We start from the raw sequence: 20,101 nt of genomic DNA on the forward strand, positions 1-20,101 counted from the left end.
AAGCCCTGCTGGACACCTATGTAAAAACAGAAGATTATTCTCCTTTAAAAATGGTGCCTTCTTACTTATTAATATGGGAGTCAACAAAGGAAGCCATGGAGACTAGCCGTTCCTCCAGAACATTGATTTTATATCTCATGTAGAAGGTAGAAAAGACTAGGATACAGACACTGCAGGGGGAAAATAAATGACAAGACAGCTGCGTTAGTTGGAGCATAGCACCCTCAGACAGATGTATCCAAAAAGAAGTTTGACAATACTCGTCATTTTAAAATCAATGAATAACTTATTTGTACACTGTACAATTCCTAGTGTGGGATTTTCAAAGCTGCCTTAGAGCACAGGACTCTCAATTCATCTGATGCCTCCATGTTTCAGGTAGCTTTGAAAAAATCTCATCCTTCGAGTCTACAGCAGTGCTAAGTATTGTTTGGATGGACATTTCTTAAACTTAGCTGTCACAATCACTTTAGAGGTTTCTATAGGGCATAGGCTATAAATTCCACACCTACCCTGGATCACTTCTTTGAGCAATTTAGAAAGTTCACAAGAAACAGTATTCTTCTTTTGGCTTTTATACAGCAGAACAAATTTTACTGTAAAATCCTATTATTGGTACATGAACAAGGAGGAATGAAGAAACCCACTTTTAAACATGCTTCTAGTTTTACACTAGGCGGAGGTGCAACTCCATTGAAATCAGCACTGTTGTAAGACTGGTGTAATAAGGTAGGAGGAGACTCTGACGGTCTTGGTAAAAAAAACTGTTCACTTACAGAGCTGCATAGAAAACAAGTAGGTGATTCAGAGACAAAAATCTGTGGGACTTCACTCTGTGGAAAAATCCAAAGGCTCCAGCCTGGCCTGTCATGAGAAGAACAGAATTATTTTGACCAAAGTGGACTGATATAATGCAACAAAAGAAACTTTGCAAATATGTGGCAAAGGATGTAGACAGTGAGGGACAGATACCCTACTGATGTAAATTGGTTTAGCTGCCTGCACCTATGTAGAGCTACACCAGTTTATACCTGCTGAAGATCTAGCTTTGGTTCTTTACCATTTCTGGGAACGTTCCTGCCTGTTCCTTCAGGCATATGTTTACTGAGTATGTCTGTATGGACAGACTTTGCTTCTGCCTTGGAGACTTTCAGATGAGTCTGGGTCTCAATGATGTGGTAATCTGTCAAAAACAAGATTGGATTTTAAATTAAGTGAAGCACAAAGGAAATGATTAAGGTCATCTTAGACAGAGTTTCTCCCAATATAAAGATTGGAAGGGAAGCCCTTCTGGGATCTGGATACAGGTGGCTGAATTAGAAGATTCATCTTCAGATTTGAGTACAATCTGCATAAAAGTTCAACATTTTATAAGCTAAAAAAAACCACAGTGGTAAAATGCTTTGCTATAATGTATTCAAGTTTCAAGTTCCTTTGGCAAGTTTAAAGTTAACCTGCAAAGCTCATGAGGGTTGCCATCTGTTAGTGAAGAACATGTAGAAATACTAGACACAAATATTCTATAGTAGTGACCCAAACCACTACAGTAGCAATATCGTGAACTCTGGGGCGTTGGATCACTACTACTTTTTAAAAGGATAGTGCCAATAAACATGCTTGCTTCCTAATATTGTAAAGGGTGTCGTTTTTGTTTTTAAATTAAATTAAAATTTTGCTTTGCCATTGAGTTCTCACAAAATCTGAGTACTTGGAATTTTAAGTACTTGGATGCAGGCATATACTGGGCAGAAGCACAAGTGTGTCCACTATTCATTTTTTGCTGGAGGAAAGCAAAAAGGAAATATGTTTTTTTTGAAAATTACTCTCTCTCCTCTTCATGTAGGTACAAACAAACAAACACTTAAGTCCTAAAAGAAGGTTTTCTAGATTATGAGTGGAAGTGAAATGAGAATAATCCTAGAACCCGCCCTTTTGAAATGAAGAGCACTGAAAATAGTGGTTTTCACCAAAATAGCAAGCTACCAGGTCAATGTGACTAAGTCACAAGTCCTGCCATTAGCCACACTGACCAGCCATTCTCTTTGATGACTGCCAATTTATTTTGCTGGGAATTGGATGGTAGCTATATTTAGGAACCTGATTTAATTATATTCAGTTCAGGTTCTGATAGCATACCTGTAACTGTGGTATCTGAGTATGCCGCAATGATGCAGTAAGTTGGTTTTTTTTAAATGGGATGCTGGGCTTTTATTTGTGAACGCAGGTTAGAGAAATGCACTTTGAACAGAGCAGTACAAGGAAGTTCTTCGTTCCTGCAGGACAGAATTCTGCACTCTTGAAGCAGCCTAGAGAACGCAAGTATTAGAAAAGTTGGCCCTATAACTGGTGGTATAGCAATACTGCCAGGGAGATGTGAGCTGAAACTGAAATGTGTTCAGTGGGTGGTAGCAACTCAGCAGTTTAGTTGTTGCTTCCTACCACCATCAAATAATCATTTCAGAAACCCACTTGGTAAACATGGGCGGGTGGGGAGGGGGAAGGGCTTCAAACTTCGTGGCAAAAGTAAAAAGCCCTACTAAATGAAACCTAACCCAGTTAATAGAGTCATAGATTCTAACTCCAGAAGGGACGATTGCGATCATCTAGTCTGACCTCCTGACTAGCACAGAACAGAACAGTTTCCCAAAAATAATTTAGGCTATTCTAAGCAAAAGAGGATTGATACACTGCCTCATTTGAAGTTACTGTTATTAAAATGTTTTTTCATGTGATACAGATAATTATTTGGAATTGCAAGGCAGAACACAGAATGGCCCAGGAGGTGCAAAACATTACAAGTACTAGACACTCAGGGCACGTTGGCATTACTTACACTAACGTAACACAGCAGATTTTTGCCTTATTTCTTTAGATTGCAAAGACTGATACTCCACTATTCCCATTATAATTAAAGGACGCAGCAAAATCCTCTCTGCCTCCTACCCTCCTCCTGCAATGTCTCGGGATGATTGGTTACAGAAAGCAATTACATCAAGCAAAACACAAGGCTAAGGAAAGATAACTTTGTATATATTAAGGCATTTGCAGATACTGTTCAAAGAACCTTGAGTGAATGAGCTCATATGCCCAAAGCCAGACTCTAAAATGGAAACATCTGCGATACTTCCCAAGGCTTCAAGGATAAATAGTTTTTGTTTTATCTGACTTGCACCATTACACAAAAGCACCTATTTACTTAAACTAATATGGGATAAAGCAGGAATTCAACTGTTCATATTAGGAATGGATCAGCAGAGAAGGAGGAAGATATATGTCAAGTAGCAATGTAAAACTGAAAATTAATGCAGTAGACAATATTTTGTGAACTTAAACTGGCTTCTGGTACAAAGGCATATACAAATCACCCCAGTCACTTTAAATGAAAAGGAAATTAGATTCCTGATCCTAAGAACGGAGTTTAATGCCCTCAGCTTTTCAAAGACAGATCCAGACTCAGGACAGGAAACCAGGATGGCTGCCCTGAGTGCCAATATTCAGAGGTGGCAAGTCACCATGCTCGAGGACCCCAACAATATTTTGTGCCTAGGCGACAGAAAACATAGGGCTGGCCCTGTACAAAAAGACTTACAATGTAAGTGTTTCACTTTGCTTCCTAGTGTGAGTAGTTAGACACAGGCTAGCTCTGCTTGAGCAAGTGTGCTAGAAATATCTATATAACTGGGGGTAGTATGGGTGGCAGCTTGGACTAGGTGCCCGAATACATACCTGAGGGATCCAGGTAAGTTTGTACTCAGGTGGCTAGCCTGAGCCACTGCCTGTGCTATCACAGCTACTTTTAGGATGCTTGACTGAGTAGAGCTAATGCATGTCTTGTCTACTCGCCCTGGGAAGCATGCTCCCAGCTGGGAGTGTAAACATACCCTGAGAAGCCTAACAAATAGGAATGCTAAGTAGAAATAAGGAAGTGGTCTTATCTCTGTATAGGGTATTGCTTAGACCATTACTTTCTATCTAAGGTGGTTACATAGGTCACATTAACATAGTAAATAAGTGCCTCATTCTTTAATGTATTTATTTTCACAACATCCCTGTGAGAAGTGCTACTATCCCATTTTGCAGATACAGAACTGGGGAACAAAGTCGAAGGTCCCACAGGATGTCTGAGGCAGAGCAGGGAACTGAATCCAAATTCCAGTTTAGCAACTTAAACTGGATCATGCTTTTTCTTGCTAGACTACTGGGTTCAGTTCTGGTGTTCAGACCTCTAAAAAGGAGGTTAAAAGATTGGAATGGATTCAGAAAAGAGCTACAAGAATGTTTCAAGGTGTGGAAAACATGCCTGATGCAAGAGTAAAGCAGCTTGATCTGTTAGCATATTTAAAAGAAGATTAAGAGGTACCTATATGTACTTATATGCAAATAAAGTTTTTGATGATAGAGAGCGCTCTAAACTAGCAAAGGCATAACACCCCCCCCCAATGGCTGGCAGCTGGATGTAAAATTAAAGGCCTACACATCTTAATTTATCTATCTTTCGTTCCTTCCTCTCCTCCACCAAAACCACACTTTGAAAAAACATGATGTAGATCTTCATAGTATGATACTTCCTCTCCATTCCTAAATGCTTTGATGGGGAAAGTTGCTCTCTAAAGCATGGTCATTAGCATCTGATTTAACACCCATTGAAATGAATGGAGCAGTTCACACCTCAACCTCAACCATTGCTTCAGGCTAGCAGCAGACTCTGGCAGATGTCTTTGCCTTGGTTACACTTGGATTATGTTCTGAAAGTTTTCTTCACAACCGATAATAGCTAGGCATTTTTTTAAAATCCAAGCTGAGACTCTGGAGAACAACTGAGACATCCATCTGTACTCTCAAGGCTAACCTTTCATGTTACCTAACCTTTGGAAGGTATACCCCGCACTCTGGAAAACACTGCTCTAAATACTTTCAGTCTTAAAATATTGAGATTATGCTGACCTTGGAAGTGTTCTGATTCAGGGGTCTGAGAGCCCGTACTGCTAGACTCTTCCAACTCTTGTCTCCGATGAGGCACTATACCATCCAAATCTGAGTAGTCTTCACTGAAATCCTGAAGGGACGAGAAGTAATGGAAAAGACCAGGCAAGGCCTAAAATTATGAAGATTATTTGTTTTAACTCCATTACTCTGGGTCGCTTGCACCTGACATTTGTACCCAGAGCAGCAGAAATTAAAAGGTGTCACTCTAGAGATGAAGAATTTAGCATAGCTGTAGCTTGAACTATTTGATCATTGATTGCAGCATGTGTCTGCTATTGAATAGCAGCTTTTCTTCAGACCAACGAACTGACCTGGCACATAGGGGAAAGTTTGCAAGGGGAAGCTTTGAGAAGCCTGCTATTCTGCCTTCAATGACAAGGGAAGCCGCTTACTGCAACTCTAAATTAGTACAGAGCATAGTAAAAGACTGACTGCTGGAAATGCAGGCATGTGGAAAGGAAGAAAAATGCAAGTCAGTGCGCAGCCCACATACAGATCTTAACAGGCATTGTTATATACTCAGTGCACATATACAGACAGCACATCTATTCATGCATCTTTCTTGTGGAGACAAGATTACATCTATGCTGGTATCACCAACCACTTGCAGTTAATTCAGAGCTTTCTGAGGTGACAGAATGTGTGTTTGTCAAGCTTTCCTTCAGTTTGAGACAACAGAAGAGTTTGGACAATTTGGACTTTAATAAATGGAACTTTATCAAAAGCAAAATAAACCATCTTACCAAAGGCAGGGTCATAGGGCGATCGGCCCTGAAGCTGTTTTCTGTGGAAGAAGGATTGGGACTATTGCCAACACTTACATCCTGAAAGCCAATTTTTAAATAAAAAAATTGTTATTTAATTGCTAATCTTTAAAATAAAGAGCAGTCATAAGAAACATAATTGAGCTTCACAACTTCACTCTGTCAATACTTACCTCTAAGTGTCCACAGACAGATTTTAATAGCTTGTAGGTTGTGTCTCTGGAGAGCAAGGAGACAAATATGAACTGAAAGACAAAAGTAATAATTTACATAATTGTTTGAAAAAAGGTATTTTGCACTAGTTTCATCTTATCAGTTGTTTACAGGGTGCACTTGCTGGTTCAGCAATTACTTTCAAAGGCCTGCAGATAGTAAAGAAAGGCTTAGAAGATATGAAGTAAAGAACACAATTTAAGAGTTTTATAAAAATGTGGACTAGGCCTATCATAAATTTGCCAAAGCCTGCAGTCTACACCCGGGTAAAACTCAGAAGTTTTGCTGGATAAGAACTATATTTTCTCCATCCCACTCAAATTCTGGAGGGAGGAAGTCAACTTGCCTTATCCTCCCCAGTCAAATTATATTGACAAATCAGACCCCTTCCAATGCATAGATACTGTAGGAGTTCAGTTTTTTTAAAAAACAAGCAAACAAACCAGAAACAATCCTGAATACCAATATGGGCTGCTATTATGCTGTAACTGAACTAAATTAGATTGTTACTGGTTGGACTGGACATCACCAAGCAGAGCCAGAGGTGCTGTAGGAGGTGGGGCTGCTGATCCAGTAGATGATACTTTTCCCTTCAAGCCCTGCTGTCACTAGATAGGACTCGCTGCAGTTGCATAAAGGGCCCCCAAAATAGATTAATTTCCTCAACTGTTTCAGCTCCATCCTGGATTGCTATGTAGTAATCTGGGAGGTTTGTAGGTCCATGTAGAGCTGTTGGTGCCCTGCTTCTCTATACCCTCCCTCTTCTCTCAATACCTTGCAGAGCTGCATCTTCTGTGGGTCCCAGGGGAAATATGGTACTCTGGAAGATTGAAGCACCCCTTTCCCACAGGACAGGCAAAGAGAAGGTCCCCTCAGAGGGGTGCTTCAGGCCATTGAGTTGGTCAAATCCTAAGGCTTGGTTTTGTGACCCTAAAATGGCCACATGGGACTGGTCTGTGCCTCGATATTCTCAACAGCCACCTGGCAACTGCTTCCTCAAGATTCCACCATGACAAGTTCTAGGAGTAAGGAGAGAAGAAAGCAAGAGAGGTCAAAGATAACGCTACACTTACCCGGTCCGTGACTGTTGCTACGACCAGAGCATTTGGCACCAGAAGGGCAGTTTTGGTTTTCTTTATTAGTTTTACTGAGAGCACAGGAATACTAATCTGAAATGAAATCATCATGTTGTTAGAGTGCCAAAATAATATAATACTTCAATCACCTTATTGGTTATGTACAAATAGCAGTTTGTGTGAAAACCAATCCACTAACATAGATCAAATATGTTGAAACACTACATCTTTTCCAGAGCCCCGTTTTGACTGTTACACACAATAGGTGTGGGTTGATGTAAGGAGCTCTGTTTTTTGCTTTCACTCAGGTCTAAATTTTAATTCATCAGCTATGTTTTATGCTAACAAAAGTTTGTGAAGCATGTAAGAAACAAAAGCAATCCCCCCCTCCCCATTTCTAGGGTCTAGAGTTTTCAGAAGAGGTCTGAATTTATTCTAATTTTGCAGAACATCTGGTCAGCAAATAGTGCAAAAGAAAAAAGGTCCCATAGCAGACTATTTAGGAGAAGAAACATTCCAGAACGTAGCTTACAGGAGATACAGGTCAAAGAACCAACATATTTCAAGCTCTACCCCACTACTTATATAGTGCCTAGTTTGTGGCAAGTAGCTGAGTAAACAGTTCAGATCTTTCGGCATAACTAAAAGGATTTAGCCCACTCATGCTAAATATAAACACATCTCCATATATGCTGTCCAGCCTTTTTGCAAATACACCTGCAAACTATACTTTACATAAATCAGTACTTTCAATACTTTTCCTTCCTGCCTTCATTAGTGAGATCATATGCTTGATCACAATGTTTGGTTTCTAATGAGGACTCTCTCAAGTTTCAGGGTGTTTTAGTTCAGGAGTTTGGTATCGGCCTCACTTCGAAATCCCATATTACTAGAGAGAGCATGAAGGGCAGGCTCTGATTCCAACAAGAGACTGGCAGCAAGACAGGCAGATGTGACACTTCAGGCTATACAGAGGATGGAATGGTCCCCCTGTTAGAATTTCTGTTATTTACACTTCTGACTGATGCAGAGTCCAGAGAGACTAAGATATGGGAGAGAGATTAGGAGAGAGGGGAGTGTGTCTAAAATCTGGCTAATAAATGACCTTTCATAGCACTGAATTGAAAGCATATATTAGTATTACAGACTAAGAATTATAATAAATGGAAATAGGAGCCTTTTTATTTATGGAATAATCTATCACCTTTCAGTTGTTAGCTCCCGTTTATGAAGTGCCTCTAATGCAGGGGTCCCCAACGTGGTGCCTGTGGGCACTATGGCACCCACGAAGGCATCTATGTGCACCCGCCTACTGGCTGCCAGAAAAGCAGCTGCCAAAATGCCACCAAGAAGCAGCAATGTCAAGAAGCGCTGCCACCAAAATCCCATTGATCTTTGGTAGTGACGCCTCTTGATGACGCTACTTCTTGGCGGCATTTCAGTGGCGATGCTTGTTGGCGTTGCCGCTTCTCGGTGGCATTTTGGCAGCTGCTTGCTCTGTGGCCATGCTCCTCGGCGGCTAGTTGTCAGGCGCCCGCCACACTGAAAAGGTTGGGGACCACTGGTCTAAGGAAAGCAACACTGAGACATGAAATGATCTCATTATGTTTTGGCTAACTATAACCACCAATGCTTTTGCTTATGTTTAGCCTGTCATTCACCATTTTAGGGATGGCTAACCAAATGAATACTCGACCCTCACACTAAAGGCTAGAGAAGAGGTGGTCAAGGCCACTTTGATCAAAAGCCATTGCTAATACATTTCTTGATAAAAAGATGAGCCTGAATCAAAAGCTTCAAGTTCAAAAACACCCCTGAGGTTTTTGGAAGACTTGGTGCAAAATTTGAGCTCTGGCCCAGCTCCAGTTCTCAATTTCATGCGCGTGCATGCATGTATTATTTTTTATATACAATAAAAACACAGACACACCCTCCACACCACCCCTGAACTACTTGGCCTGCTTACTATGCTGTTTTCACATGACCGGAATGCCTCTAACCCACTTCTTTAAATCTCTACTGAAAATAGCCTGCTTACCTCAACCTGCTCTCTTTACCTTTCCTCAGGGGTGCTAGAACAGTTTGTGAGGGTGCTCAGAGCCCCGAACCAAACTGTAAACCCTGCATATGATGAAAACCACTTCAAGCTATTGTATCATATGCTGTGTAGTTAGATGGCAAGAATTTCTTAAAAGGCTTTGTTTGTAATTTTTTTCTGGAAAATGACTTACTGTCAGCATTATCAAATAAATATATTTAAATAAAAATAGGTCAATTAAAAATCTATTCTGCAAACTTCATCAAATAGAGTCATCCCGACTGCATTGAAGTTTAATGAAGTTTCTGCTTAATACCATTTTCATGACTGATATTAATTGATATCCTAGTTCAAAAAGAGGAAAAATAAAGTAGGACGGAATACCCATTTCCTACACACTTATGCCAGCAATTGTTTACCAGGGAGAATCACTGTGAGACCATTTGTCTTCTACTCATCTGTGCTATCCATCTGCAATACTCACTGTCTAGAGGACTGAAACTGTGGCCAACTTGGACTATGCAGCATAACCAGATATTGTGATTCATTCTTGGGAACGTTTGTGGTTGCTCCACAGCCCAGAAGAGGCAGGAATTGTTGTTCTTCTCTGAATTCCTTCAATTTCTCAATATCTTTCCAATAAGTAACCTAGGTGCAGTTGCATCACAGTCATATAGAGAGACCATACATCTCCTTGCACTATGATGGGATGTTTTTGTGTACCATATGTAGCCCCAAACCTATACTGATGTATTTTGAAATCATAACACATTGCTAAATATCTAATTCCTAAGTCTCTTTCCACATTACTGACTTCCCAGGTTTATCCCTCCCATTTAGTGTTGGATTACATTTCATCATGTATGTTAGCTTGCATACTTCAAAGCTGAACTTGAGTTTGGGCCAAAATCTGCCACTTTTACTTGTGCTGAGTATCAGCTTATGCTACAAGTAGTTTCATTAATTTCAATGGAACTACTTGACAAGGAAGGTTGAACTCAATGAGCAAGGGTGGCACAACATGACCCTTTTGTTAATTTCAGCTTCCTTATTTGTTCTAAATGGCTGTTAAACATTTCTGCCATTTCCCCATTCACGTCAAAAAATTGACTAATCCAATCTATTAATTCACAACAAACAATAACTCAGTTACTTGAGTCATCTAATAGTACACCTTGCAAATGCAATAAGCTACTATTATGAACAATTTATCATTAATCATTCTTTAAATCTATTTTACATTCTTAAAAAAAATTCCTCCAAATATCAGGTGTCCTATTAAGGCCTTTGACCTGATTTCCTTCCTAGGCTGATAACTTTTTAATCCGTTTCTCTAAGTCAAAAGGTATGGCATCAGCACCCTAGTAATTATAGAAGAAGGAAAAGATATGCATCTAAATCTTATTCTCATTCAAGGACATGTACAAATATTTTACACGTTCAGGGCACAGTATTCCCACTGAAAAGAACAACTGCCCAAAATTCAGCTACACTGATTTGTTTCAGTGGGCTCCCAAGGACTAGAAGTCAGGGCAAAATTTATGTTGAAAACAGAAACCTCTTCAAGCAGGGACCATCTCTTAATTGTCCATATGTACAGTGCTTACTACAATGGGGCCCAAAACTTGCTTGGAGCTGTCACACCATGATACAACAACCAACAACTAGATTGACGTCAAACATGAAAATCTCTCCTAACTCTTTCCCCATACAGCCGGTACTCGCTATAGGGGTAAATCTGTACCTCCACAACCCACCTCTGCCCATCCCAGCAGACCCACAGGCAAGAATACAGAGCGCTGGGTCCAATGGCCTCCCTTTGCCACTTCACATATGGAGTAACAGCAGTGGTTGGGAGAATGTGTTTCTTCTACCTTCCCACACCTCCTCAATGCCCAAACTACACTCTCCCTGCCCATTGTGCTTCTTGGCTTTGTCTCCTAATTCCCCCTTCTATTTGTCTCCTATCTTCCACTTCTACCCAGAGTGTCCCCTGCAACACCTCTCGATTTTGTAGTGTAAGTAACAATTAAAAACAAACATTAAAAAAAATTCAGACGTGGGACTAACATGATGTGGGCTTATCAGTACTCTAATCACTGCATACTGAATGCCTTTTCTTCTGCACATTGTACAGCACAATGGCTGACTGGTGCTTTTGGACATTACTGCAATATAGTTGCTAGTGTTCAGTAATGCTTAAGCAAGAAGATAAGAGGCTTAACACCACTTGTGCATATTAAAAGAGCAGGAATTTCTAGAAATCACCGAGATCCCAAATAATTACATTGCTTTTTGCACACAGAGACGCTACTAACCTTGGTGTCTTTACCAAAGACCTTGGAATGGAAACAAATCCAGTTTTCAGATATAAATAACTTTCCTTGGTACAGAATTTCTTTCTGTAGAGCGCAGGTAAAGCCTATAAAACACAGATATATTACATTAAAAATTTTTTTAAAAAAAGCAGGAGTGAAATAAGGACAACCTAGAGAATTACAGACCAGGCAGCTTAACTTCTGTACCCAGAAAGATAATGAAGCAAATAATTAAAAAATCAATTTGCAAACATCTAGAAGATAATAAGGAACAATTAGAATGGATTTGTCAAGAACAAATTGTGTCAAACCAACCAAATAGCTTTTTTTGACAGGGTAACAAGCCTTGTGGATGGAGTGTTTTGGAGGGAGAAGCAGTAGATATGGTATAATTTGACTTTAGTAAAGCTTTTGATACCGTCTCGCATGACCTTCTCATAAACAAACTAGGGAAATGCAACCTAGATGCAGCTACTATAAGGTGGATGCAACACTGGTTGGAAAACCATTCTCAGATAGTAGTTATCAGTGGTTCACAGTCATGCTGGAAGGACATAACAAGTGGGGTCCCGCAGGGATCAGTTCTGGGTCCAGTTCTGTTCAATATCTTCATCAATGATTTAGATAATGACATACAGAGTACACTTATAAAGTTTGCGGACGATACCAAGCTGAGAGGGGTTGCAAGTGCTTTGGAAGATTGGATTAAAATTCAAAATGATCTGGACAAACTGGTCTGAAGTAAATAGGATGAAATTCAATAAGGACAAATGTGAAGTACTCCATTTAGGAAGGAACAATCGGTTGCACACATACAAAATGGGAAATGGCTGCCTAGAAAGTAGTACTGCAGAAAGGGATCTGGGGGCCATAGTGGACCACAAGCTAAATACAAGTCAACAGTGTAAAGCTGTTGCAAAAAAACCAAACATAATTCTGGGATGTATTAGCAGGAGTGTTGTAAGCAAGACACAAGAAGTAATTCTTTCGCTCTACTCCGTGCTGATTAGGCCTCAGTCGGCATATTGGTGTCCAGTTCTAGGCACCACATTTCAGGAAGGATCTGGACAAATTGGAGAGAGTCCAAAGGAGAGCAACAAAAGTGATTAAAGGTCTAAAAAATGATTAAAGGTCTTGACCTATGTGGGAAGATTGAAAAAAATTGGGTTTGTTTAGTGTGGAAAAGAGAAGACTGAGGGGGGGCCCATGATAACAGTTTTCAAGTACATAAAGGTTTAATCACATGACAATTTTAATTAAAGATTAATCTTTAATTTCTGGAGACTCCAGGATGATCCTGCAGGGTTGGTAACCATGAGATGAGCAGAGGTGCTTTAAAAAAAGCCCTGTGCTATTCATAAAAATAAATTGATAAATCTCTTTAAAAGCACACAAAAGAGTTGGTTATGCACAGAAAACTTGTTAGAGCTCAAACTTGAAGGTTTAACAGAGTTCAAACTCTTACAAGGTATTAAAAATGCATTGTAAATAGGGATGAGCCAAATATGTTAAGAAGAATTCAGGAAGTTTCTTACACATTCTGCACTTAAGTGTAAAACCTTCCATTGAGGAGTACAGCAAGATACACAATGTGAAAAAGCTTCCAAAGGTTAAAGTACCTTACACAATGACTTTCACTTACTTCCTATGAATATTACACGCTCATTTCAGGTTACCATATACTGAAAACATGAAGAATTCTTGGTATGTTAGCCACTTCTCTCCTTAAACCCACTAAATACAATATGAATCCTGTAGATTAGTCCCAAACCAGATTGAGAGATACGCATTTGAATAGGATGCGTTTTATGTTATGGCTACAGAACAATCCCGCCTCCCCCATTTATGTAGTGTATGCTGACCACATGCGGAGTTGCTATTCCTTCTTTTAAGGTCTTGCCACAAGCTGTGCATCTTTTGTGCTCTTATATAGTTATGGCTCTATATAAAAACTTTTAAAGTTTAACACCCTCTAACCCACTACTTTTCTTACCAACACCTGAAATTTAAAGGGATTGAGTTTGATCACTATGTATTTCCAGGTAAAAGGACATAAAGTGTGCCAGAACTTTAAGAGTTTTACATACTTGAATGTCTTCAGAACGAACTAGTCATTTGGTCAGTTCTCTCACACCTCTACTGCAGGTTTTGGTAGTATTAGTCAGTAGTAACCAAGTAGAATGTGTAAATCTTGGTTATTTCTGTTTGGATGCGCAAAATTGTCACATCACAGGTTATGATTCACAAACATCTCCTGACAACTGAAAACAAAGGAACGATGTGTTTAATTCTGCAAGATTCCCACTGGAACACTAAGTAGATGGAGGAACTGGCCTTAGAATATATAAATCCAATCAACTAAACTGCTCTTATAACAGATGTTCATTTACGTAGTGGATTTTGAGTAACCGACAGCTTCCATTGTCCTGTCATGGATTCACTTTGCATTCTGGGACAGATAAAATAATGGTGCAATACTTACTTTGCTTCAGTGGCTCTGCAGTAGGAACATCCAGAAATAGCTTGTGATAGTGAGCATTTGCCTTGAACTAAAATTAAACAAACAAAACACATTTTGGTTATTCCTTCATTAAAATATATTTACCCCCCTTAATCTGCAGATTTGCTTTCTCCTTTAGCATCCTCTATATGGTCAGATACTATGGTGATTAGTGCTACAGAAATGCACTTAAATGAATAAATAGCCCCTTATTCTCAAATTCAAGAGTTCTGGAAGTAAAAGATTGCCTTATAGCTCTTCTTTTAAAAACACTTCAAAAGAAGAGAGCTCAGCGATATTTTATTTGTGTTTGCACAACCTTTATACAACAGAAAGATAGCACTAGTTTTAGTGGTTTGAGAGTGGTACATCCATACTGAGCTTTTTGCTAACTTTACAGAATCCTCCAGCTCTGCTGTCTGGATAAAGCACTATCTTCTGCAGAGATGGAAGAGGAGGTGGCACTAGTTGTAATGTCATAGTTAGGGTTGAATTTTCTTCTATAGCTGTACCATCTAATGAAGTAACACTACTCAACTCTGGAGGCAAAACTACATCCATACTCCAGCTTAATCAGAGGACAGCAAACAAAAAACCTCAAAAGAACATTTCAAAGTGAGAAATATATGTTCTAGATGTTGCCACATGAGTGTATCTGCATCAGTAAGCTGATGTGTTATATTTAGAATAGATATGCAGAGGGCAAGGGCGAGGAGGGAGAGAATATCCCATCGGTGAACTTTCCCAAAAGAAGGATGATATTCTAAAATCTTTTGAACTAAACTGGAAAAGTCATCTTCTGCTCCTGTTAAAGATTGTTCCTTTGTCTCAAATCCTCAGTGGCTGTACTTGGTAGTAATGCTTCACTTTTGCACTTACCATGTTTCACTCAAAGGCATTGGGCAAGAAACCAGTGGCAGTGCCCAAACTTTGAGTACTTACAATACAATGAACAATACTGTTACCAAGCTAGACAATGACAGTATAGTCAGTCATTTATTCTAACTAAAAACACACACGTTATTGCTGTATTACCTGATTTGAGGCACGTTTTTTCCTTTCAATCTTGGAGTCACTCTTGATATCTGCTGTCAGGAGGGGGCTGTCCACACTGATCTTTGTCCTGAGGGTATGAAAACATTCCTAATGCCATGCTTAGTGTCATTTCATTAGTTTTGTTACCATCCGGATCTATACTTCTGTCTATTGCACACATTCATCCTTTATTAACTTTCATTCTTATTCTCCTGTCTCTTGATGACAAAGCAGCAGATAAGGACAGTTAACATCAGTTTCACAACAGGCTAGGTCTCACAGCTCAGTGAAAACCTTTTAACATTAGAGGGAATGTTCATTTCTTGTTTGGAAAGTTAACTACTACTGTTAGTTTCTTTTGTAGTCTTTGCCAATAAGGTGAACAAAGTATATGGCTTTTCTTTTGGATAGAAGAACATAAGAATGCCCATACTGGTCTATCTAGCCCAGTATCCTGTCTTCTGACAGTAGCCAATGCTAGATGTTTCAGAAGGAATCAACAGAACAGGGCAGTTATCACATGATCCATCCCCTGTTGTCTAGTCCCAGCATCTGGCAGACAGAGCCTTAGGGACACCCAGAGCAAGGGGTTGCATCCATGATCATCTTGGCTAATAGCCACTGATGAACATATCCTCTATGAATTTATCTAATTTTTTTTTAGCCTAGTTATAGTTAAGGCCTTCATAACATACCCTGGCAATTAGTTCCACAGACTGAAGTACTTCTTCACACAATGCCCAGTCCTTATATTGGTTTTTAATTCGCTGCCTATTGATTTTATTGGGTGATCCCTGGTTCTTGTTTTATGTTAAATCATCATGTGGGTCATGGGTTCAAATCTTGAATGATAGTAAGAATATTGACCCTATAAAAAACACTGTACAGGGACTATCGGGTAAATTTTTCGTGGGACAGAGATGTCTGACTGGAGAGGTGCAGTCTACAGTGAAAATTCTTGTACGTCCTCAAGAGTTTTACATGAAGGAGCAGGGAAAACACAGTATGTGCAAGAAGATGTAATAGGCTCATGTGTGTTTGCCTTGTAAGCAAATCTGTGATCTTAGGTTGGTTGTTGCATTGGTCATCTAAGGAATAGGCAAGAAGACACGCTATTAGGACTTACACCCCATGGTTATAAGCGAGTAATCTAGCTGTTTGAATAGGATTTTAAAAACATCACAGCCTTTGTTTTGGAGGAGTTATTGGTATTCCCTGCCACCCAAACTCTGATTTAATGTTTTCACAAGACCTAGTATATACTGTTACAGAGATTGCTATCACTGAATCCTGTTTCCCTATAAGAATGGTGTGATTGAGGGGTTGGAGACAGAAGATTCTTATCACAGAAATCCCATATTAGGGCTCAGTTATACCTTTGTCATGAGCAAAGGACTCTACAACATTCTGCTGCACCAGGAGTAGCCCTGGAGCCAGACAAATCCTGGCAGCCAGTCTCTCCCTGTTCTGCAATGGAAGTAACCTGCACCAGGTCTAGATCTGTGTAGTGTACTTCCCTTGGCATGCCAGTACAACTATGCCAGCTGGTTCTGCCCACAACCTACCTCATCCTATCCTTTCCCAACTACTTGCATAGGGGGTTGGATGTAGAAGCCCCAAGGAGGTTGTTCTTCCCCTGAAATGCTCCTTTCTATGTTCCAATAGCTGGCACAAATGAGCACTGATACCCCATTATTCCCTTGCACAGTGGCACAAGCTGGGCCACAACCAGGACCTTGTGTGTAGTAAATATTTATCTTGTTTCAAAGCATTTTTTTTGGATGGGTCTCAGCAATTTTTATTGCTGCTCAGTTTCTGCTAGTCAGTATTCTGACATTACCTAGTGGCACCAGCTTTTTTCCGGTCATCAAAACATTCAGCCTCACTAGTAGGGGTCTGTGGCAATAGGCTGGGTGATTTTCCAGCCTTCTTTTTTTCCTCTGCACCATATTCTCCATCTGAACTGCAGAGAGAGAGAGAGAGAGAGAGAGAGAGAGAGAGAGAGAGAGAGAGAGATTCTCTTTATCTGAGGATTCATAACAAGGTCAAAAAACAAAAGCCACTGCAAAATGATCTAAAAAAGAAAATTGTCTGACGTGTATTTCCAGCCATTAATTTTAGATTTTAACATATAAAGATTTTAACAATAGGCATTATTGTATCATTGATCATACTTGGGAAAACTAAATGCATAGCCTCCACTCTTGTTTACTTAGAGCTTTAATCGTCAGTCTGTCATCCTAACATAGGAACTTAAAATAACCTTCTAGATCAGCTAATGTCTACATAGCACCAGGCACTGTAGTATCTAAGTGCTCCTTTGAAAATGTTTACTGTTTTGAAATTGACAAAAGTCCTCCTCACCATGTTTTTTCTGATTAGTTCTATAAATAGCAAACATAAATATAGTTTTTTCTGTTAAACCCTTTCCACGACATGTATTTCAAAAAAAGTTGTCTCATTTTCTAGGATGCAGCAAAATGTACAAAGTGTAGCTATAAAGCCTTATCAGGTCATATTGCATAACCCACCAGTAAGCCCCAAGTTAAAGACATCAGTAAAAGAGCACTTTCAAAGATCTTTGTGAGGATTCTCACTAACATGTGGGAAAGTTAAAAAAAACAAAACAAAAACAACCCCCCCTATCATTTTGATAAAAACGCCAATCTAGCTGAGGGATAACCTCAAACCCTACATATGAATGTGGAACTGCTTTGTTTTCTACAGCAGTGTTCAAATGTCATACTTTATAAAGCTTTCAAATAAAGCAAACAAGGAGCTTATCTTGTTCCTTGTACTTAAGTACACAGCAACAGCTCTTAAAATCCATTTAATTGGGAAATTTAATGCCAACAGATCTATCAAAGTATAATATTCAATGTAGAGTACACCTTAATGCAAAAATGTAACTATTTAGTACACACTGTCATTTAGTGTCCTGGAAAAAATCTCCAATCACAGACTTGATATCACCTGAGCAACATGAGCTGTAGCATTGAAATTCTAGCAATGGGGGAAAATGACCAGAAATGAAAAAGTGCTAGTATTACACAAATCAATCGTATTTATAGTCCAGCTTTGGCTCCAAGTAGTAAAAGAATAAATCTAAACTAAATGACTTCAGTGCTTAACTGAGTTCAGTGGTTAGAATTTTTTAAATTTTCTAGTCAGCCTACAAGTTATATTTTACTTAACTTGATTTTATTATAATTGGCTATAAAGAATGTGTTAAGGCAGAGTTCCTCTTAACTGGAACCAATAGGTCTCGTTTGACCCCTCAGTCACTACTTACTACAAAGTTTCCATGAAAGCATTTTTATTCTATTTTAGAGAAGAAGCATCTGTCAGGTTTATGAAGGTGACCTAGGTCACAATACAGGATCTGTGTTTAATAGCCTGTGTATGAGACTGAAATCCATCTTTCCCATGGCAAACACATATACTACCATACTAATTAAGTTATATGGTAGGCAAAATGGTAGCCAAATTTAAACAAATACACAACCCTTTGCAAAATTTGCCCTGATGCTTAACACTATTCTAGATTTTTAAAAAAAAAATATTATACACACACACACACACACACACACACACACACACACACACACACACACACACACTCACTCATGGGTTCAAGTCTAAAGGCAAAAGGAGGAGGCTGTCCAACCATCTGTATTTTTAAGCCTCTTTCCCCATCCCCATCCATTGTTTAATACTGTTCCACACTGGAAGCTGTCAAGGTTTTTCCCCCACTTTGAACTTTAGGGTTTAAGAAGTGGGGACCTGCATGATCACTTTTAAGCTTAAATTACTCGCTTAAATTTGGTACGCTGCCACCAGCTAGAAGTCTGGCACACTTCTATTTCCCTAAAACCTTCCCTAGGGAACCCAAGACCCAAACCCCTTGAGTCTTAAAATAAGGAGAATTTAACTATCCCCCTCCTTTCCCCCCCCCCAGACTCTCCCTTCCCTGGGTTGCCTTGGGAAGCTTCACACCGATCCAAACTCCTTGGATCTTAAAACAAGGAGGAATTAATCATCCCCCCTGCTTTCCCCCCACCAATCCCTAGTGAGTTTAGACTCAGTCCCTTGGATTCTAAAACAAGGAAAAATCAATTAGGTTCTTAAAAAGAGAGCTTTAATTAAAGAAAGAAAAGGTAAAATTTATCTCTGTAAAATCAGAATGGAAAATGCTTTACAGGGTACTCAGATTCATATAGATTAGAGGGCCTCCTCCCGCCCCCCCAGCCTGAGATTCAAAGTTACAGCAACAGAGGTAAAAATCCTTCCAGCAAAAAGAGACACATTTAGTTGAGAAAACAAATATAAGACTAATCCGCCTTGCCTGCTATTACTTACTATTTGGAAACATGAAAGATTGATTCAGAAAGACTGGAGAACCTGGAATGAGGTCCTGTTCCTCTCAGTCCCGAGAGCGAACAACCAACACCACAAAAAGCACAAACAAAGACTTCCCTCCACCAAGATTTAAAGTATCTTGTCCTCCTATTGGTTCTCTGGTCAGGCGTCAGCCAGGTTCACTGAGCTTCTTAACCCTTTACAGGTAAAAGAGACATTAACCCTTAACTATCTGTTTATGACAGAAGCTGATAGATTTTTTTTTAAAAAAGAAATCAGTTGAGGGCAGAATCCTCTGGTATGCATGGATTTTAGTTATAAAGTTGCTTAGGTTTTTTAGTAAGCTACCACATGCATCTCTTATTTTGGGGATCAAATCCTAGAAAGAAAGAAATTAGAAATTTGCCAACAAACAGCAATGAAAATAAGTAGGGTAAATGTTGCATCTGTCAACATTAACTGTGTTCCTTCAAGGTGGTCCTGGATGACCCCAATTTATAAGAGACCTCTCCGTGTAGTTTTTAATAGATCTGTATGCAATTTTACAATGGTTATACAGATGGCAAGGCAACCGCAGTCCAGACCATCATTTTGATAATGACATTTTGCAATGTAACTTCAATTAAAAGTTTTGGTAGATATTTTAGTTACTATACCAAGACCTTGTCATTCATATTAGCATAGGACATCTCAGACTGACGTCAATCTCATATTTTCATTTGGAATTGCACAAAAATCAAAAAAGTGTCTACCTGACTTGGCAGAGTGAGGTCAGGAGAGAAACATTGCAAAATGCTTATGCAAATCTACCA

The 20,101-nt window shown here is 39.4% G+C and overlaps 1 protein-coding gene across 1 annotated transcript in view; it reads right to left on the bottom strand.

Moving 5' to 3' along the window:
- GRAMD2B (GRAM domain containing 2B) overlaps positions 1–20,101 on the bottom strand; it is a 73,183-nt gene that overhangs the window by 7,713 nt on the left and 45,369 nt on the right. The window contains exons 2-12 of the mRNA XM_030567136.1: positions 16,771–16,893; positions 14,931–15,018; positions 13,878–13,944; positions 11,396–11,499; positions 7,037–7,132; positions 5,924–5,995; positions 5,730–5,810; positions 4,945–5,056; positions 1,061–1,183; positions 777–864; positions 66–170 (exon numbers count right to left, since the gene is read on the bottom strand). Coding sequence (XP_030422996.1) covers positions 66–170; positions 777–864; positions 1,061–1,183; positions 4,945–5,056; positions 5,730–5,810; positions 5,924–5,995; positions 7,037–7,132; positions 11,396–11,499; positions 13,878–13,944; positions 14,931–15,018; positions 16,771–16,893 — 1,059 coding nt within the window. The remainder of the gene's footprint in view (positions 1–65; positions 171–776; positions 865–1,060; positions 1,184–4,944; positions 5,057–5,729; positions 5,811–5,923; positions 5,996–7,036; positions 7,133–11,395; positions 11,500–13,877; positions 13,945–14,930; positions 15,019–16,770; positions 16,894–20,101) is intronic.

The sequence above is a fragment of the Gopherus evgoodei genome, chromosome 6, assembly GCF_007399415.2.
Source record: "Gopherus evgoodei ecotype Sinaloan lineage chromosome 6, rGopEvg1_v1.p, whole genome shotgun sequence".
Taxonomy (NCBI): domain Eukaryota; kingdom Metazoa; phylum Chordata; order Testudines; family Testudinidae; genus Gopherus; species Gopherus evgoodei.